General features: G+C 29.5%; 1 protein-coding gene and 1 pseudogene across 7 annotated transcripts in view; one reads left to right on the top strand and one right to left on the bottom strand.

The window, feature by feature from the left end:
* LOC145247986 (innexin unc-9-like) overlaps positions 1-24,028 on the bottom strand; it is an 849,617-nt gene that overhangs the window by 28,275 nt on the left and 797,314 nt on the right. For 4 of the 7 annotated variants that reach the window (XM_080109645.1, XM_080109644.1, XM_080109643.1 and 1 more), the window contains one exon: positions 1,285-1,359. The exons of the other annotated variants lie outside the window; for them this stretch is intronic. In XM_080109645.1, the coding sequence (XP_079965771.1) occupies positions 1,285-1,301 (17 nt within the window). In that variant the 5' untranslated portion in view covers positions 1,302-1,359. The remainder of the gene's footprint in view (positions 1-1,284; positions 1,360-24,028) is intronic. 7 annotated transcript variants of the gene reach the window in all.
* LOC145248478 (U2 spliceosomal RNA) lies at positions 5,151-5,266 on the top strand (annotated as a pseudogene).

Genomic DNA, 24,028 nt, shown 5'->3' with positions numbered 1-24,028 from the left:
TATTCAAAAGTTCAATGAATAACGTAATGATTATTCATTGAACTTTTGAATAGTCAAGTCGCTGCCTGATGATATCTGTTGTTTGATTGAAACAAGTGGCTATTTGTAGCAGCGGGATGTGAGCATGTTTATATAACAATAAACAAGTATATATGTATATATATATATAATTATATTTGTTGAAATCCTCTTAATAGCATCTTAGTATAACATTATAGATAATCTAAACCCAGCTATGTAACTTTATGCTAACTTTTATTATTAACCAATATTACTTTACTTTTCTCCATCATTAATTAACTATTTTTCCGTATATTTTAATATTTTCCAGATTCATCTGCACTACTTAAATGCTAAGTTTATTTATGGTGCCTTTTATTTATGTATATGGGATGGTGGAGGTCTTAATATTTCCAGATAGCATCTCATTTTCAAAAGAATAGAGACCAAAGATATCCCTGTATTTTGTAAAAAGGGGGCTATCATGAAATAGTAGGCCCTACAAAATCTCGGTTACATCAAACAGTAAGTTCATATTTACTGATTTGTATTGTGAATACCTTAAAAATTAATAAATATACAGTGGTAATAAATAAAACAAATACGACATTCTTTCGTTTATGGTTCATACGCCACGCCAATATAACTATAGCCTTCTCATACTTTTCCATATTTATTTACCAATATAAGCCGCTGTAAGTCGTTGCTGAGTAGATCCATAATATAAATAATCTCAGCAGAGACGTAGAAATTCCCAGATTGGTATCAAGGAAGCGGCTTTACTTCACTAGAGGAGATGCTTCATCAGACTTCATTAAGACAAGCACCTAGGAGAAAAAAATCTCTGATATAAAATCGTAGGACAAGATTATGCTCTGACTTCTGGCAGCCATTGCACCAACAAAGATAAGCAGTTGTACCATAAAGTGTGGTTGGTTCTGCACAAAGCCTTCACTACTAAAAACAAATCAGCTCTGTGAGTTTCTGAACGACTTATTTGTTGTGCCGAAGCTTATTCATCGAAATTTACGGGACAGTTCATCAATATATAGCATTTTCCTTATTGATTGGAAACCTAATTGTTTAAAGGATGAGTATGCAGTTTGAATAATTTTTGACCTTTTTATCTTCGTCTTTTAATATATATTTACATTTGTGATTGCAAAGATCAAAGTGAAATTTACTTTTTTACTAATATGTGTAATCTTTTCTATTTTTTTTTTCCTGTGCGATTATGTTTTTGTTTGTTAACAATTCGGCGTGTGCAGTGCACCTGTTACTTACGCAAAGAAATCAGCCATTTGAATAGTTTGGCTACAGGAAAATGAATGGCTGGCATGCCAGAGGTAGGTGTCACTTCTGCAAGAGATTGAAGGGAGATGAAGAAAAAGAAAGGCACACATCAAGACAAGCAGACGGACAGGCAAACAGGCATACATACATCGTTAAACGCCGGACGAAGAGGAAAGAGGCGACTAAGTCTGCCATGCAAACCGGCAAAAAGACAGCAGGAACAGAAACATTGCGATGAAACGTAAAACATATAAAAGCTGAAATAAAATAACGAAACAATATCATTCAACGATAGTATATATATATATATATATATATATATATATATATATATATATACATATATATATATATATATATATATATACATATATATATATATATACATATATATATACATATATATATATATATATATATATATATATATATATATAATTTGAGGTTGCTATTTTCCAAAGGTAGGTTAACCAGTGAAATATAACGAGGTTCACACGAGTGCTCAATACAGAAGTAGAGCAAGAAGTTACATTTGTATTTACATGAGCAGTAGTTTGTTGCTACACAGTCATGAGCATGTTTCGGTCTACCAGTGTATTTTTTTTTAAATTCCGTTTTCCGAAGTAAGGGTTGTTGCCTGATGAGGTCTCTAGTTAGTAAATACTGGTAGACCGAAACATGCTCATGACTGTGTAGCAACAAACTACTGCTTATGTAAAGACATTATATGCGTGTGTGTGTATTTAGAGGTATAAGTGGTATAAAACACGACAAAAACTTCTCAATATGTTAGTAGACATGGATACGATTTTGATTTTTTTTTTGCAACCTTAAAATATTAACTTCACCGCCTTCCTCTTCAGATGATAACGGTTCCTAGTTACAATGCCTCCCCACGGGACAGAGTAAGGCATCAGGGTTGTTTTTAATATGGAGACAAGGAACAAAAATAAAAATTGTCTCAGTCTTGAAGGAGTTATCCTCCACTTACAGGGAACAAGAAATTGAAGTGCAGCATCTGAAGAACAGATACTAAAATTTAGGGTTTTACGTTCACTATCTTAAGGAACAGACAGGAAACTCCTCTGTCTGCGTAAAAAAATTGCAATAGACTACGTTAATATTCTTAGGTTGTAAAATAAAAAACACACCCATCTATATACATAGATACACACACACAAACACACACACACACACACATATATATATATATATTAAGCAATGTAATTGATAATTTAAAATTTAAAACTGAAATTATAATTAAATAAAAAATCTGTTTCATAAGGAGGAACAACAACAAAATCATTTTTTGATTTTGTTGTTGTTCCTTCTTATGAAACGGATTTTTAATTTAATTATAATTTGATTTTTAAATTTTAAATTATCAATCACATTATTTAATATTGAATTAGCTCTAGGATATTTACCTATCGAGCTTATTATATATCTAAATTACAACGAGCACTTTCTCTTTCCTGTATTTTAATTAAACTAGTAATTTCACTGTTACATTGAAATACACTCAGCTCTTTAGACTATTGTTCTAATCTCCTTTAAATATATATATATATATATATATATATATATATATATATATATATATATAACGATTCATTGATAGATCGTGAAGCAGGTAAATTACGTTCTTTTTGTAATTAAAGTCTAAGATGCTACTTTCGCATTGGATTATATCCTTCAGTAATTTGCACTGCATTTTATTTTAGACGATATCTTATGTATATATGCATTTGTGCATCCAACTTACCCTTGTTGCATTTCTTATGTTTTCTTTATCGAACACTTATTTCTTTTTAATATATCATTTAATTTTTTTTTATTTTTCCAGATCGTATTTACTTAAAAAAAAATGTTTTTCTTTCAAAATTATAGATTTTATTATATGTGCTAATAAGCAACATTTATAGATTGTCTCTGAATAACAATTTTCGAATTACGTTCCCTCTGATCTTATCAGCCATGGTATTAAATTTTTGTATTCGTTGAAAAAGTACAAATTTGTTGTAAATTTTAATTTACAAAATTTAAATTCAATTTTCTTATCTCTCTCTCTCTCTCTCTCTCTCTCTCTATATATATATATATATATATATATATATATATATGCGTGTGTGTGTGTGTGCGCATGTGTATTTGTTTGTATACATTTATATATGTGTGTTCAAAGCTGTAGGCTGTATTCCTTCATAAAATACGCAAACGTTTTCTGTCTATATATTTTCGTAGAAATCTCGTATATTTTCTGATGTGAATCTATGTCTATTCATATTCCTAGATCTATCTATCACTATTCATATTCATATATCAATCTATCTAATCATATATATATATATATATATAAATATTATATATATGCGTGCATGTGTAGTTTTTTGTATATATACATAATTGTGTGTGTGCTTATTTGATATGTTGTATTCTTTAATTGAATGTGCAAACATTTTCTGTCTACATATTTTCGTAGAAATCTCATATACTTTCTGATGATAATCGATCTATCTCTCCAGCTATCTATCTATCAATCAATATTCATATATATATATATATATATATATATATATATATATATATATATATATATATATATATATATATATGCGTGTGTGTGTGTGTATATGCGTGCATGAGTATTTGTTTGTATACATACATAAATCTGGGTGTGTTTATTTGTGTATATTGTATTCCTTAATAAAATGTACGAACATTTTCAGTCTAAAGATCTACGTAGGTTTTCCGATGTGAATGTTTACTGGTGACGACAACCTGCTGATGAATTCCCGACGATCGTAATTATATCTAGAAGGAAAATGTCTACTCTTATAAATGGTAAACTTACAGTTTGAATATTATTACTTACTTCTATTCTATAGGATATAACCATAAAAAAAAATATCGTATGTCTTTAAAAATATTCTGTTTGACGATATTAAAGCCTCGTAGCCAGTCCACTTATGTCATGTCCAGGACGAGTTTCGAGCTCCCTTCGTAACAAGTTTTCATGGTAAACAATTTAATTAATAATTACTAAAATATAAGCTCGTTTCGCATTCACCAAATGTGGGTTAAATTTCACGAAATAAACTGATTCTCAAAAGAGGAACTATATATATATATATATATATATATATATATATATGTATATATATATACACATATATATACATATACATATATATACATATATATACATACATCAAATTTGATTAATTCAATAAACTTAAAAATTTATAACGTTAAATGGCAAAATTTCAAATCAAAAGATTTTTATTATTCTGTGTAAGACGCAGAATACAGATGAAATATTATAATCCCTTATCCTATAGGATTTCAATGTCTACCATCTCTTTAGAGGAGTAAATATTAGCAAATAACTACAATGGTTTACTACTTATTTGCGTGAGACATTGAAAATCACAATTAAAAGGGTTTTTTTTAAGTATTTAAATATTATAGATTAAGGAACGTTAATGAAAAGGATATAAAAATTTGCATCCAAATTGCATGGTGAAATCCGAGGTGAATGTCTTTGATAGCAGTGTAGTAAATTGACCCAACCTCTATTTTAAGTAACTCACGACACAAGGTAATAGTCCGAAGATGGCATTTTTCTGGATAAGTTTTCTTAGTTTATATAATGAGTTCGGTAAAAACAAATTATATAGGCCCCGTGTATCTTTTTATTAATAAACATATAATTTGATATATGAAATATCATTATATTATTACGCTTATCGCTCCGTCTGTTATCATGTTGTGCATCCCTAAAAAAGGAAAGTGGAATATTATTCCAAAAAGTGGAATATTCCAAATCGCTGTTGAGGCAAAGCTAATAAACTGAGTTGTCGTTCTTGGCCTTTTGGCTAAGATCAAAGTGTAGTATCTGTTCTTCAGGCGCTACATTTCAATTTCTTCTCTCTCAGTGGAAGAGAAAACCTTTACGACTAAGACAATTTTTCTCCACGTTAAAAAAACAACCCTGGTGTCTAAATCTGTCCCGTGGGGAGGCATTGTGAATAGGTACTATGTTTAATGTAACAAAGTTTTAATATTAAAAAAGTAACTGGAAAAAGTTATTTCTGATTTAATTACAAAATTCCCTGGAAATGTCACTTCTGATTAATGATATAATGCCCTGGAAAATTTCCGTTCTGATTATTTTTTTTTGTTTACTTGCCTCCCCACAAGGGCGGAATTGGACATGAGGTCGTTTATGAATTTAGGGGGAAACCAGCTCCCCAAAGGTGGCACTCTGGTAAATAACAAAAATAAAAATTGTATCAGTAATGAAGGATTTTCCTCCGTTAACCAAGACCAAAAAAAGGGAGATTTAAGTCACTGGAATGCTGAAACTGGTACTATACTCAGAAATCTATGTTGGAGCAATTGTTGCCTAATCTCTAACCGTGTTAATGTTTTTTTTTCAAGTATATTTAAGCAGTGTTTTTCAAGTATATTTAAGCAGTTAGTCCCGGAAATTACTTAAACCGTTTACGATTTAAACATTACTTTAGTTAATGTATATTTTTAACTGTGGGGTGGGAGATATTAAATCAGTCCCGAAAATGGGTGACCCCATTTACATATTACATTACTTTACTTAATGCATATTTTTAACATTGGGGTGGGAAATATGAAGTCGGTTCCGGAAATAACTGCAACCATTTACGTTTTGGACATTACTTTATTTAATGTATATTTTTTTACAATAGGATGAGAGATAAGAAGTCGGCCCCGGAAATGTCTGAAACAGTTTACAACTTATACATTACTTTATTTCATGTATATCTTCAACAGTGGCTTGGGGATTATGAATTATGATTACTGAGTTTATGATTATTGATTTTATGATTACTGAACTTATGATTACTGAACTTATGATTACTGAACTTATGATTACTGAATTTAAGATTACTGAATTTATGATTACTTAACTTATGATTACTGAACTTATGATTACGGAATTAATGGTTACTGAATTTATGATTACTGAACTTATGATTACTAAATTTATGATTACTGAACTTATGATTACTGAATTTATGATTACTGAACTTAAGATTACTGAATTTATGATTACTCAACTTATGATTACTGAATTTATGATTACTGAATTTATGATTACTGAACTTATGATTACTGAATTTATTATTACTGAATTTATGATTACTGAATTTTGGATTACTGAATTTATGATTACTGAACTTATGATTACTTAATTTATGATTACTGAACTTATGATTACTGAATTTATTATTACTGAATTTATGATTACTGAACTTATGATTACTGAATTTATGATTACTTAACTTATGATTACTGAACTTATGATTACTGAATTTATGATTACTGAATGTATGATTACTGAACTTATGATTACTGAATTTATGATTACTGAACTTATGATTACTGAATTTATGATTACTTAACTTATGATTACTGAACTTATGATTACTGAACTTATGATTACTGAACTTATGATTACTGAATTTATGATTACTGAATTTATGATTACTGAATTTATGATTACTGAACTTATGATTACTGAATTTATGATTACTGAATTTATGATTACTGAACTTATGATTACTGAATTTATGATTACTGAATTTATGATTACTGAATTTATGATTACTGAACTTATGATTACTGAACTTATGATTACTGAATTCATGATTACTGAATTTATGATTACTGAATTTATGATTACTGGATTTATGATTACTGAACTTATGATTACTGAATTTATGATTACTGAACCTATGGTTACTGAACTTATGATTACTGAATTTATGATTACTGAACTTATGATTACTGAATTTATGATTACTTAACTTATGATTACTGAACTTATGATTACGGAATTAATGGTTACTGAATTTATGATTACTGAACTTATGATTACTGAATTTATGATTACTGAACTTATGATTACTGAATTTATGATTACTGAATTTATGATTACTGAACTTAAGATTACTGAATTTATGATTACTCAACTTATGATTACTGAATTTATGATTACTGAATTTATGATTACTGAACTTATGATTACTGAATTTATGATTACTGAACTTATGATTACTGAATTTATGATTACTGAACTTATGATTACTGAATTTATGATTACTGAACTTATGATTACTGAATTTATGATTACTGAACTTATGATTACTGAATTTATGATTACTTAACTTATGATTACTGAACTTATGATTACGGAATTAATGGTTACTGAATTTATGATTACTGAACTTATGATTACTGAATTTATGATTACTGAACTTATGATTACTGAATTTATGATTACTGAATTTATGATTACTGAACTTATGATTACTGAATTTATGATTACTTAACTTATGATTACTGAATTTATGATTACTGAACTTATGATTACTGAATTTATGATTACTGAACTTATGATTACTGAACTTATGATTACTGAATTTATGATTACTGAACTTAAGATTACTGAATTTATGATTACTCAACTTATGATTACTGAATTTATGATTACTGAATTTATGATTACTGAACTTATGATTACTGAATTTATTATTACTGAATTTATGATTACTGAATTTTGGATTACTGAATTTATGATTACTGAACTTATGATTACTTAATTTATGATTACTGAACTTATGATTACTGAATTTATTATTACTGAATTTATGATTACTGAACTTATGATTACTGAATTTATGATTACTTAACTTATGATTACTGAACTTATGATTACTGAATTTATGATTACTGAATGTATGATTACTGAACTTATGATTACTGAATTTATGATTACTGAACTTATGATTACTGAATTTATGATTACTTAACTTATGATTACTGAACTTATGATTACTGAATTCATGATTACTGAATTTATGATTACTGAACTTATGATTACTGAATTTATGATTACTGAATTTATGATTACTGAACTTATGATTACTGAATTTATGATTACTGAACTTAAGATTACTGAATTTATTATTACTGAACCTATGATTACTGAATTTATGATTACTGAATTTATGATTACTTAACTTATGATTACTGAACTTATGATTACTGAATTTATGATTACTGAATTTATGATTACTGAATTTTGGATTACTGAATGTATGATTACTGAACTTATGATTACTTAATTTATGATTACTGAACTTATGATTACTTAATTTATGATTACTGAACTTATGATTACTGAATTTATTATTACTGAATTTATGATTACTGAACTTATGATTACTGAATTTATGATTACTTAACTTATGATTACTGAACTTATGATTACTGAATTTATGATTACTGAATGTATGATTACTGAACTTATGATTACTGAATTTATGATTACTGAACTTATGATTACTGAATTTATGATTACTGAACTTATGATTACTGAATTTATTATTACTGAACTTAAGATTACTGAATTTATGATTACTGAACTTATGATTACTGAATTTATGATTACTGAACTTATGATTACTTAATTTATGATTACTGAACTTATGATTACTGAATTTATGATTACTGAATTTATGATTACTAAACTTATAATTACTGAATTTATGATTACTTAACTTATGATTACTGAACTTATGATTACGGAATTAATGGTTACTGAATTTATGATTACTGAACTTATGATTACTAAATTTATGATTACTGAACTTATGATTACTGAATTTATGATTACTGAACTTAAGATTACTGAATTTATGATTACTCAACTTATGATTACTGAATTTATGATTACTGAATTTATGATTACTGAACTTATGATTACTGAATTTATTATTACTGAATTTATGATTACTGAATTTTGGATTACTGAATTTATGATTACTGAACTTATGATTACTTAATTTATGATTACTGAACTTATGATTACTGAATTTATTATTACTGAATTTATGATTACTGAACTTATGATTACTGAATTTATGATTACTTAACTTATGATTACTGAACTTATGATTACTGAATTTATGATTACTGAATGTATGATTACTGAACTTATGATTACTGAATTTATGATTACTGAACTTATGATTACTGAATTTATGATTACTTAACTTATGATTACTGAACTTATGATTACTGAACTTATGATTACTGAACTTATGATTACTGAATTTATGATTACTGAATTTATGATTACTGAATTTATGATTACTGAACTTATGATTACTGAATTTATGATTACTGAACTTATGATTACTGAACTTATGATTACTGAATTTATGATTACTGAATTTATGATTACTGAATTTATGATTACTGAATTTATGATTACTGAACTTATGATTACTGAACTTATGATTACTGAATTCATGATTACTGAATTTATGATTACTGAATTTATGATTACTGGATTTATGATTACTGAACTTATGATTACTGAATTTATGATTACTGAACCTATGGTTACTGAACTTATGATTACTGAATTTATGATTACTGAACTTATGATTACTGAATTTATGATTACTTAACTTATGATTACTGAACTTATGATTACGGAATTAATGGTTACTGAATTTATGATTACTGAACTTATGATTACTGAATTTATGATTACTGAACTTATGATTACTGAATTTATGATTACTGAATTTATGATTACTGAACTTAAGATTACTCAACTTATGATTACTCAACTTATGATTACTGAATTTATGATTACTGAATTTATGATTACTGAACTTATGATTACTGAATTTATGATTACTGAACTTATGATTACTGAATTTATGATTACTGAATTTATGATTACTGAACTTATGATTACTGAACTTATGATTACTGAATTTATGATTACTTAACTTATGATTACTGAACTTATGATTACGGAATTAATGGTTACTGAATTTATGATTACTGAACTTATGATTACTGAATTTATGATTACTGAACTTATGATTACTGAATTTATGATTACTGAATTTATGATTACTGAACTTATGATTACTGAATTTATGATTACTTAACTTATGATTACTGAATTTATGATTACTGAACTTATGATTACTGAATTTATGATTACTGAACTTATGATTACTGAACTTATGATTACTGAATTTATGATTACTGAACTTAAGATTACTGAATTTATGATTACTCAACTTATGATTACTGAATTTATGATTACTGAATTTATGATTACTGAACTTATGATTACTGAATTTATTATTACTGAATTTATGATTACTGAATTTTGGATTACTGAATTTATGATTACTGAACTTATGATTACTTAATTTATGATTACTGAACTTATGATTACTGAATTTATGATTACTGAATTTATTATTACTGAACTTATGATTACTGAATTTATGATTACTTAACTTATGATTACTGAACTTATGATTACTGAATTTATGATTACTGAATGTATGATTACTGAACTTATGATTACTGAATTTATGATTACTGAACTTATGATTACTGAATTTATGATTACTTAACTTATGATTACTGAACTTATGATTACTGAATTCATGATTACTGAATTTATGATTACTGAACTTATGATTACTGAATTTATGATTACTGAATTTATGATTACTGAACTTATGATTACTGAATTTATGATTACTGAACTTAAGATTACTGAATTTATTATTACTGAACCTATGATTACTGAATTTATGATTACTGAATTTATGATTACTTAACTTATGATTACTGAACTTATGATTACTGAATTTATTATTACTGAATTTATGATTACTGAATTTTGGATTACTGAATGTATGATTACTGAACTTATGATTACTTAATTTATTATTACTGAACTTATGATTACTTAATTTATGATTACTGAACTTATGATTACTGAATTTATTATTACTGAATTTATGATTACTGAACTTATGATTACTGAATTTATGATTACTTAACTTATGATTACTGAACTTATGATTACTGAATTTATGATTACTGAATGTATGATTACTGAACTTATGATTACTGAATTTATGATTACTGAACTTATGATTACTGAATTTATGATTACTGAACTTATGATTACTGAATTTATTATTACTGAACTTAAGATTACTGAATTTATGATTACTGAACTTATGATTACTGAATTTATGATTACTGAACTTATGATTACTTAATTTATGATTACTGAACTTATGATTACTGAATTTATGATTACTGAATTTATGATTACTAAACTTATAATTACTGAATTTATGATTACTTAACTTATGATTACTGAACTTATGATTACTGAATTTATGATTACTGAATGTATGATTACTGAACGTATGATTACTGAATTTATGATTACTGAACTTATGATTACTGAATTTATGATTACTGAACTTATGATTACTGAACTTTTGATTACTGAATTCATGATTACTGAACTTATGATTACTGAATTCATGATTACTGAATTTATGATTACTGAACTTATGATTACTGAACTTATGATTACTGAACTTTTGATTACTTAATTTATGATTACTGAACCTATGATTACTGAATTCATGATTACTCAACTTATGATTACTGAACTTTTGATTACTGAACTTATGATTACTGAACTTATGATTACTGAACTTTTGATTACTGAATTTATGATTACTGAACTTATGATTACTGAATTCATGATTACTCAACTTATGATTACTGAACTTATGATTACTGAACTTATGATTACTGAACTTTTGATAACTGAATTTATGATTACTGAACTTATGATTACTGAACTTTTGATTACTGAATTCATGATTACTGAACTTATGATTACTGAATTCATGATTACTGAATTTATGATTACTGAACTTATGATTACTGAACTTATGATTACTGAACTTTTGATTACTGAATTCATGATTACTGAATTTATGATTACTGAACTTATGATTACTGAATTTATGATTACTGAACTTATGATTACTGAATTTATGATTACTGAATTTATGATTACTGAACTTATGATTACTGAACTTTTGATTACTGAATTTATGATTACTGAACTTTTGATTACTGAATTCATGATTACTGAATTTATGATTACTGAATTTATGATTACTGAATTTATGATTACTGAACTTATGATTACTGAACTTTTGATTACTGAATTCATGATTACTGAATTTATGATTACTGAATTTATGATTACTGAACTTATGATTACTGAATTTATGATTACTGAACTTATGATTACTGAACTTATGATTACTGAATTTATGATTACTGAATTTATGATTACTGAATTTATGATTACTGAACTTATGATTACTGAACTTATGATTACTGAATTCATGATTACTGAATTTATGATTACTGAATTTATGATTACTGAATTTATGATTACTGAATTTATGATTACTGAATTTATGATTACTGAACTTTTGATTACTGAATTCATGATTACTGAATTTATGATTACTGAACTTATGATTACTGAATTTATGATTACTGAACTTATGATTACTGAATTTATGATTACTGAACTTATGATTACTGAATTTATGATTACTGAACTTATGATTACTGAATTTATGATTACTGAATTTATGATTACTGAATTTATGATTACTTAACTTATGATTACTGACTTTATGATTACTGAATTCATGATTACTGAATTTATGATTACTGAACATATGATTACTGAATTTATGATTACTTAACTTATGATTACTGAACTTATGATTACTGAATTCATGATTACTGAATTTATGATTACTGAACTTATGATTACTGAATTTATGATTACTGGACTGCTCATCTGGAATACTGCCGATGTATAAGCATATCCACCTTTCATGGAAATAAGGACATATATCCAAACGGTATGAAGAGGTGGGCATTGTTTTTTACACATTTATGTTTGTTGCTAAAAAAACTGATAGGCAATATTTTAAATTAATTAAAACCTTTTCACTCATATTAAAAAGATACACTTCCGAAGACATTCAGTAATATTTGTTTTATGTAGCCAACTCCAAAAGCCAAATTAATGTTTGTACACATCCCATATATATCGATTTTAAACCTGTATTTGCAATATTAAAAAAAAATTACAAATTAGAGAATATTTATTGGATTGCATTTTAGATTACTTTGGTAATGTTATTTTTATCAATAATGTACACGTCAAATGGAATCGAACCAGAAAATAGGAAAAGGTGAATAATTATCTCTGTATATAAAAGTGAAAATGTGTGTATGTATGTTCGCTTTTTGTGTATGTCCAAGAAAGGCTTTTTTTTTCAGAGAAGCGGTCGGTCGACTCACAACTTCTTAAAACTTATCAAATATAAATACCAATATCTCCGTGTTAACAACGGAGGTCGCCTGTCTGTTTAATTTGCTCGACTTCGGGAAGATAAATATTCAACAGTTTTCGCTCGTCGCATGTGGATTAGGCTTTTTCGTATAATAAAAGCGACACTAATTCTCCGCTCTTTTTTTTTCACACTAATTTCCAACTTCGCTTTTTTTTTATTATTTTAACCCCCCTCCCCGGAGTTTTGATTTACCAAAAACCACACACACCTCCAAACACCCGGGCAACGCCGAGCACCTCCCCGCTAGTATCAGAATAAAAGACAGAAACAGAAATAAATGGAGGAGAAATGAAACAAACGAAAAGTCGGAAATTGAGGAAAACGTAGAACTTAATGAAAGACAATAACAGGAGATATTGGTGAATTAGTTTCATTGTACGTTGGAGACGATGAATGGTTTTCTGAAAATAAAAATGATTAATTATTGTTCAAAAGTAAAACTATTCTCATTATTAATTAAAACGCCGCAGTCATTTATGCACATGAAATAGGAAGAAAAGAATTCAAAAGCGAAAATAAACGAAAAGGAACGAAATTAGACGAAAAAATTACAGTGAATTTTGAAAATACAAAAATGGCGTCATAACGAAACAATATAATGGGCCTACGTAGACAGACGGTGAAAAAGATAGAAATTAATCAACAAGTTACAACTCAATTTTGGAAAGCAAACTAAATAACTAGGGCTAGGTCAGCAGATTATTCTTTTCATTGTTTTAACTCTCGAGCGTGTATCTATTGATATCTTAGATGCTTTTATATAAAGTGATGTGGTACTCGGTTGATTAACTGCGTCGAACTGTGTCGGATATATACTCAAGAATCAAAACATGGACAAGAATATTCTGTTTTTATACCTATTTACAATGCCTCTCCACGGGACAGAGTTAGACACCGGGGTCGTTTTGTAACGCGGCGAAAAGGTACACAAATAACAATTTCTCTCAGCCGTAAAGGACTTTTCCTACGCCAATAAATAACAAACAGTTCTAAACGTACGAACAATTAATGAACAATAGAGGAACAGCAAACATTTTATTAGTAAGACGTGCGACATAATTTACGGTAACATTGCGAGTGCGGTTGTGTTACGTAATAAAATTTAAGTTATATACATTTTATGCAGGATCTCTATAAAATGTAACAAAATATAACCAAACTGTTAATAATATAAATGTGTTTGAAAGAAAGGAAAAAAAAAGAAAGAAAGAAAAGAACGATGGAAACAAAAAAATTAGACGACTAAGATGAATAGATACTTAAGACAATAGAAAACGTACACAGATGTATAAATATTTATCACTGGATAAATTGCAAAAATATAGGCATTGAGATAGTAACCAAGACAGACACACATGGATCTGAATAAAACCAGAATATTTAGGAAACTCCGAACTATTCATTAGAAGATAATTCGTATAAGGGAGACATACAGTAAGAATAAAAGAAAGGGATTGTTCTAACAGCGTAATTTGTAAAAAAACAAAAGAAGATATTTTTAGGTTTTTTTTCGCCTCAAAATTTCTTGTGTTACTAAAAAAAAGCAAAATGGAAAACAGAAAGAATGGGGGAAATTTTTTAAAATCTGATTGCTTAAAGTTCTTATAACTTGGTTGGTTGTTTTTGTTTTACGGCATATCAACCCTTTTCAGGTTATTTAATGCCGATGCCAGTGATTTTGAAGAACAATTTTTTAATAGAGTATATATGTTGTTTTTTTTTTTTTAAGACGGTTTCTATTTAACGCATAGTTGGGACCCTAACAGGTCCTACCATTCCGGGTCAGAGTGGACCTGGGAGCCATGTCAATTAAAGGGTGCCACCCAACGCCCGCAAGCTGGGACCTCACCATCGAATATAGTCAAAGGTGATATCCAGAACCTTTATAACTTGAATTATTTAATCTATTTTTCACATTTTTATTGTTATTCCCACAATGTTTCGTTTAATGTAATCTTCGATTTTCTGTAGTTATATCTTAATGAACTTAACATTTTTCTGTCGAAATCGAAAATATGTACAGAATTCAGAAAATTATAATAATGGAGGAGGTAACGGTCTCTTCTTCCGTCAGCCATGACAGGGTAAAATAATTCAAATCAAATCCATAGTATAACCAGCATGTTGATTTAATAATCAACCCTTTTAAGAGTCTCACTTAAAACGGAATTTTAATTAATATTCTACATATTACACTACAGACGTTGGTGGTAAATATTAAACAAAAAAGATTCCACAGTTTAACACCGACAAAAAATTTGAAGAAGCACCATTGTGAGTATAATGCTGAAGATGGCACCTTTTTATCCGCTATTCTACTCTGTTCACTGTCTTTCTCATAAGCTCATTAACGGTGCCTCTTAGATAATATTAGTTGCCCTAATAATGGAAATATCCAAATATTCGTTTAATACGACATTTTGAGTCGCTGGATTGGGCTCGATTTCGTTGTTTACGTTGGCAACTATAGTTTTTTTTTTAATAATCGTAATCGTAACACGCGTAAATTACGAACTCCATCGTGAAAGCGGTGCTATAACTCCATCTTTAAATATGACAAAGTCCGTGTCGTCAGCCATTCCATTTAAGAACGAATGCGAAGTGGAAAGGAAGGAGTATGTCGCAACAAATAAAATGTAAATGAAAGGGGAATTTGAAAAAAATGAGAGTGAATAAAGCTAGAAATAGAATAGAGCAAACACCCAATGAAAGATCGAATCATCAATAAAGAGGAATAAAAACGTATACATGAAAAAGATGATGTTGTTGACTTAAAAAACATGAGGTTAGAGGGGCTTAATTGTTGAACGTAAATTTCAAAAATAATGAGCGAACGCACACATTAAAAAACACATTTTGAAAACTGTATAGCAAAAAGGAAGAACGATAGAAGCAAGTTTAATAATAGTAAAAAGGTTTAATAATCTATGTAATCTAACGGTCCCAGGTTCGCTTCTCAACGCAGGCATGCGCGACTCATACTTTTCTGCGTTTTTTTTTTTACACAGTGATCACCACTTATCAAGGCCCGGAAGCCACTCAGGGATAAGGGTTATGTACTTGCAATAACCCTTATCCCTGAGTGGCTTCCGGGCCTTGATAAGTGGTGATCACTGTGTAAAAAAAAAAAAAAAAAATGCTCCTCACATCAAGTACTTGGAAAAATTCCTAAACTTAGAAAATCGGTGCCTCATGAATTTTCTGAAAAAAAAACTCACATCATAAAAGTGGACAGAACTTACGGGAATACTTATTACAAGAAACATAATTTTAGCGAGTAAAATAGATGAATAAAAAATAAGAACGATGCTAAAACATAATGCCGAAGAAGTGGCGCTATCACAGAGAAGAAACAATCGGAAAAAAATAAACCTATACACACATTGACACATTGATTTCTAACGATCATACCTGTTCTCACTCTGAATGCTCAACTTAAAACCATAATTTATATAAAATGTGTTTAAATATTGCACATATAAAAACATAATGTGTGCATTAAACAATCTTATGACTGCGGCTGTCTTTACATCGTAAGTACACTTTGTAGACATTTACGCTGATGACACTACCATCTATGGTAGCACATCTAAGACAGTAAACGACCAAGTTCTCTCCGATTCTCTCTCTTCTGATCTTAAGCACGTGGTACAATGGGGAAAGGACTGGCTGGTTACTTTTGATGCATCTAAAACCAAGCTTCTCTCTTTACATCATCCAGATTCTGATCCACATCTGGCATCAATTTAAATGAATGGATCTCGTCTTCATGAGTTTTGACAAGCTTCTAGGCTTGACCATTACTCCTGATCTTAAATGGAACACGTACATCAAAACTGTTGCCAAGGCCGCTGGAAAAATGGTGGGGTCTTTCTATCGATCCAGTATATATCTCACTGCTGATGCAATACTCTATCTATATAAGAGCTAGGTACGTCCAAAAATGGAGTACTGTTGCCACATTTGGGCAGGAGCTACTAGAAAGGACTTGTCCTACCTCGATAGAGTTGAAAATAGACTCCGTGGTCTCGTAGGAGATGTCCTTTTCTTTTCTTTGCAGCCTCTATCTCACAGAAGAGATGTTGCGAGTTTGTCACTGATGTATCGTTATTTTCATGGAAAGTGTTCGACTGAGCTTCAGTCTATGGTCCCCACCTCGCCAAACTTTCACAAGAAACACTCGTCTAGCTGAAAACACTATCAATAATTCCCCCCACTCTTTATCTGTTCCTAAACCTAAACGTAGATTCCATGAACAAAACTTCTTTCTTAGAACTGCACGCCTGTGGAATTATCTTCCGTTTTTCTGCTTTCTGGCTGACTACAATATGATTGTCTTCAAGTCTAACGTAAATAAGCTCTTGGTGAGCCATTCCATATAAGCTATCAAATTTAACGAATTTTCATTACTCATGATTACTATATTGTCCAATTTCTACTGTACACTCTTTAACCCTTATTCTTGAGTGGCCTCTTGGCCTTGATAATGTGGTTATGCCTGTGTAAATAAAAGTACTATAATAAAAAAAACTACACAAACACAGGTGGGGTTTACCGTTTACAAAAAAAACTTATTGCAATCCCTTATTTCGGAAATCACATTGTAACTTTCCCAGAAAATACATAGACAACAAGAAATAATTTAGAATACAGTTACAAGTAAAATACAAACATAATAACACGATAATATTAACGCCATTAATTGCTAATAGTTAGAGCTATGACAAGATCTTCTTCTTTTCATTGTTATCACTCTCGAGTGTGTATCCGTTGATGTTGGTTGGTTGGTTGGTTGTTTTACGGCATATCAACCCTTTTCAAGTTATTTAATGCCGAATCCAAAGATTTTGAAGAACATTTTTTAATAGAATATATTTGTTGTTTTCAAGTCGGTTTCTATTTAAGCCATAGTTTGGACCTTGGCAGATACTACCACTCCAGGTCGGAGTGGACTTGGGAGCAATGGCAATTAAAGGGTGGCTCCACACTTCTCAAAGCCCGTAAGCTGGGGGCTCACCACTGGATACAGTTTAAGGTCATATCCAGGACCTGTATCCGTTGATATCTTATATGTTATTATATACAGTGATGTGGTTCACGGTTAGTTAACTGTCTAAAACTGTGTCGGATAGATTGTCGAGAGTCAAAACAATGAAAAGAATAGGCTGTTGTCATAGCCCTACTAATAATACATTAACCAATTCAAAAAATAAATCGGAAATAACTGATAATAGCGATTCTTTTTATATCCTTTACCTTGACATTATCTTAGAAAGATTTTTGTAACAGAACGAATAATTAATGATATATACCCTCGAAATGCATTTATTGTTAAATAATACATTGTTAAACGTTATAACATTACCTAAATATTTTTCTTACATTTACTGTAAAAATAAATGTCATAATATGTTAACTGTTTAATATATATTTTTATAAACATTTACTGTAAAAATTAATTTAATAATAAGTTTAGTGTTTAATATTTATTTTTATAAACATTTACCGTAAAAATAAATGTCATAATTAGTTAACTGTTTAATATTTATTTTTATAAAAATTTACCGTAAAAATAAATGTCATAAGAAGTTAACTGTTTAATATATATTTTTATAAACATTTACCGTAAACATAAATGTCATAATTAATTAACTGTTTAATATATATTTGTTTATAAGCAAAACTAATGCTCTTTTTATTGATAATCGTACATATGTTTATAAAACAAACGACTCGTGGAAAAGTAGTAAGAGTACGTAGACAAATTGTAAAAATGATGTTCTTCTGAGGATTGGATGTTTAATTCTCATTGGAAACCAAAAAATAAAATTGTAAATTACTAAGGACCTCTGTCTGGCTGACGAAATGAGACCATGCTACAGTAAATAAATCGTTCCTTTCGAAATTCCGTCAAATTCCTGATTCGACGACAACATTTACGTCCAAATTCACGAGTTCCACAAGACACATGAAGAAGGCCGGACATTACATCGACCGAAACGTTATAAAATATGGCACTCATGATAAAAACATGAGTTATTTTTATATTATCATGGTGACTCAATTTACGATTAAAGACTACAAGTGTTTGGCTTTCTTTCAGTTTTTTTTTTAAACCTATATTAATTGCTTACATCAACTACTTAAAGTTAGTTTTTTCTTGGCCTTTTGGTCAAGATCACATTGTAGTATCTGTTCCGGCAGATACTGCAAGCTATGACTAGCAAAGACCAGATGTAGGGGCAACCCCACATGCTTGACCTTTAACCATCTCCCATTTCCCACCTCTCGGGAGCTGGTCCCCTTTTTCCTTTCCCCCTCCCTTCACTCCTCACATTAAAAATCGGCCTTGTGCCTAATTTGCTCGGTGGGGGAGCAAACATATACCATCTGTTCTTCTACGTGGGGAGGCATAGTAAATAGGTACATCAACTACTTAAATATTAATTTTCTTTTCTGTACTTCCAGTGTAACAAAAATTATAATTTTCGAAAACAATTAATGAGAAAGTAGTCGATCTTTTTTGCAGTGAAAAATCATTAAAACCATTTTCTATTTAAAAATTAACAATAACACATGTCTATTTGTTTACGATTTTAGAATAGAAAATAGCGATAAAATGTAAATTTTCAAAAAATGGGAAGAGAGATACAGAGAAGTGTATACAAATAAATAGATAGGTATAGGGTGTGTGTGTGTGTGTGAATTTAGGCAGCATCCTTTCATTTCCGCACACGTTTCCCTTTACTTATTTTTAAAGTTAATTCTACTATTCGTATAATAATTATAGTCTGTTAAATTGTCGTATATAGTATCTGTGGGTGTATTTGTCTTCCATTATTTTCAAATATATTTCCTTGCTATTTTATTTTATAATTTATAAAGAAATATGTTGAGGGGAGACTATAAGGTGTTATTATAGTTTCTTTTAAAGTTTCAAAAGTATGTTCAAGTGAATTGACATTTTACGTGAGTGGCAACGTCCGCGGTCGCCTAAACACATTTGTTCTATTCTGTTTCTTTCTTAGCAATAGATATTCGTCTGTGTTGATTTTCTTATCAATGGATACTCGTCTGTGTTGATAGAACATTTTCACGATATATAATTTCACAAGCATTTGAAAGTTGAAACTATCAAATTATCTATTATCTATATATATCTATAAAAGTGAACGTGTCTATCTGTCTGTCTGTCTGTGTACATTTCCCTACGCAATACCTCTGTCAATTTTTTAGTCTATAGACTCGAAATTTGAAATACAGGGTACTGAGATTTGGGAAAATCGATGTGACGGGTGTCAGCCAGAAATTTGGCTGTTAAGGGGTCAAATTTCAACGATTTGACCTTTAAGAACTCTACCAAACTCCTCCGACAATTTTGGGTCTAGACACTTGAAATTTTAGATATAGGTTCCATGAACATGGATCTAACTTAATAAAGTGATTTGAGCCCGAAACAATAAATTTTAAGGGGTCATAATAGTGGTCAAAGTTTTAAAAAATTAACCATTTTTTTTGTTTTTTTGCTTTTTTTTGCACAGCATACACCTCCAAACACCCGAGCAACGCCGGGCACCCCTGCTAGTATATATATATATATATATATATATATATATATATATATTTATATATATATATATATATATAACTACTTCATTTACTCACATAAAATTAATATACGAATGTATAAATTTATGCGTAAACTTTAAGTATTTACTTCAAAAGGCCTTTGCCCCGTAAGTGCATTTTCATTGGCTTATAGGAAGGGCGCGGTGGATACCAGAAATCTGATAGACTAACTAAAATCTCAATAGAAAGTGCGTATATAAAAACGACAGACAACCACAAAATTCGCGCATTAGCCTGAAGAGTCCTAGAGTGGATGAAACGCGGAATATTCAGTGAAGCTTAATCGCCATACATATTTTATAACTTACTATAGTCGTAGCAACTTGGAATAAGTGGACGAAATGCAAAAAAAAAAAGGGATTTCGAAGCGGTATTGGAACTGAGATCACACCTTGCGCAAGGGTGTTGAAACAATCTTGTGTCTTAATAAAGTCAAGGTTAAAAATGTTAAATATTTTGAATGCGTTTTAAACAAACAAAAATTTCATTAAATCCATTAAATCCTGCCGTACGATTGCATTCGATAAACATAAAAAAAATATTAAAAAATCAGAAGGCGAGGTTAGCTCATTAAAACATTAAACTAAATTATTTTTTTTTATTTTTACAAAAAAACAAAAAACAAAAAAAAACAAACAAAAAAACAATAAGCTATGTTTTTAATCCAGAATATGAAAAAGAAAATTTTAAGATTAGTAGAATTTTTCTGCATATTTATTTTGGTTAATTTTATCTAGGAAAAAAAAAAGAAAAAAGATTACTATTTCTTAATAAAGGAAATGAAAGGAAATGAATTTTCAGCTGTTCGAAGAAACTTCCAAAGAAATGTTACAGGTTTTTTTTAGCTCCTTTTAGTGAGAAAGAAATAATTATGTTTTCTAATAGATTAAACACCGAACTAGATGCAAGGGAATCAGCTGCATTATCAATTTGCCTGTTGTTAACTGGTGTTAATTAATGTTCTTTAAACTCAGGTATGCAATCAAGCTGCTTTAAAATCAGAGGTGTGTTTCATAAATGTTCCAATAAGTCGATCGAACTATGAAAATTAAATTTGATGTACCAATTATCGATCTGATAATCTTATGTTTTATCATGACTTATATATAAAATACACTTTGTCTATATGTGTGTGTGTGAGTTCGTTCCACTCTGAAATAGCTGGGTCGATTTATTTGAAATTTAACACTAATGTAATTTATCTGTCTGCCAGTGCTTTTTGAGAAATTATGTATCAGAATGTCTTCAATAAGCATCGAAAACCATAATCTCAAATCGAATGCATTCGATTAATGAAGAAATAATCCGTTTTTTACAGATGTTAACATCCTTATAATGCCTAACATCACAAGTGCATTTGAAGTGTTTTATCACCGCACAAATAGAAGAGCTCGACGTATAAAATCAACGATTTTATGATACAGCAGGGCGCGTTCGAAATAGATGTTTTTGTCTAGAACACAATTAAAGCATGATACGTTGTTTTTGTATTTTATACTTTAATTATAGCCACTGTATACATATATTTTTATAAAACAAATGTAAGTTCTCTACAGTGCAAATTAGACTACAATGTTTTATAGCCTGAGTGCTTGCGGGAAGCTAGGCAAGACTGCCTCCCACTACACTGCCGATGGTCTTTAATTAGAGCAAACAATAAATGGATTTGACTTTTAAATGAGCAATTTACCCAATTATGACGACAAGAATTCGTCGAGCATTTAATAGTGTGCAATGTTGTTTTACTCTTATAGTATATTATATTTCTTGGTCTGTCACGTTTTACTCTTATATTATATTATATTTCTCGGTCTGTCAGGTTGAATTGATACGTTTTCTATCATCGGTTACGTTGAATTTTAAAATAGGATTTTTGCTGGCCCCTCAGGTTTTCGCTTGCGATATGCGTTATTTTACGCGTAAGTTTGAAATATGATGGTGGTGTGTCTGTCACGCATAAGGTGACAAATTACTGTCTTATAAATTGATGATAATCTACACTATTCATGACTAAATGAACTCTTTTAGAAATTATGCACATGGGAGATTACGACAAATTTACGGAGATGGCTTTTAAAATATTGAGACGTTGAACGAGGATAAAAGTTAATAATTCGTTCTTAACAATCAGGTCGAATACCGTGCCAGAAAATTACTTACGCCTGAAAGTATCCTGTACCTCTATAAGGCCACCATTCGCCCTTGTATAGAGTATTGTTGTCACATTTGGGCTGGTGCATCTGCTGCTTGTCTCTCACTCTTGGGCAGAGTTCAAAAGAGAGTCGATAACCTGATAGGTCCTGAACTCTCATCTAGGCTTCAGCCTCTGTCCCATCGACGAAATGTTGCATCTATCTGCCTGTTCTACAAGTACTTTAATGGTGAATGCTCTGACGAACTGCAAGCACTTGCACCTCGTCGACGTGACTACCCTCGACAAACCCGACAAGCAGCTAAGTCCCACACATTTACAGTAGAAATTCCTAGATGCAATAAAGCCTTTTACTCCAATAGTTTCTTCCACAGAACTGCAAGTCTTATGAACTCCCTTCTAGGATACTACTTTCCCAACTGTACTGATATGCAAAAGTTCAAGTGTAATGTGAACATACATCTTTCTACTCATCTCCCTTCATAATGCCCCCGCAAATTATGTCCCCGATAGTAGCTCCCTGCTTCAAAGTGGCACTTGCCTTGTTTCGGGTAAAAATTGAATAATAATAAAAAAAGGAATAAACTGGTCAATTTTGGTGATTTTAATA

Source organism: Euprymna scolopes, chromosome 26, assembly GCF_053919585.1.
Source record: "Euprymna scolopes isolate OS-2025 chromosome 26, ASM5391958v1, whole genome shotgun sequence".
In the NCBI taxonomy this organism is placed as follows: Eukaryota; Metazoa; Mollusca; class Cephalopoda; order Sepiida; family Sepiolidae; genus Euprymna; species Euprymna scolopes.
This window is presented reverse-complemented; position numbering and strand designations above follow the sequence as displayed.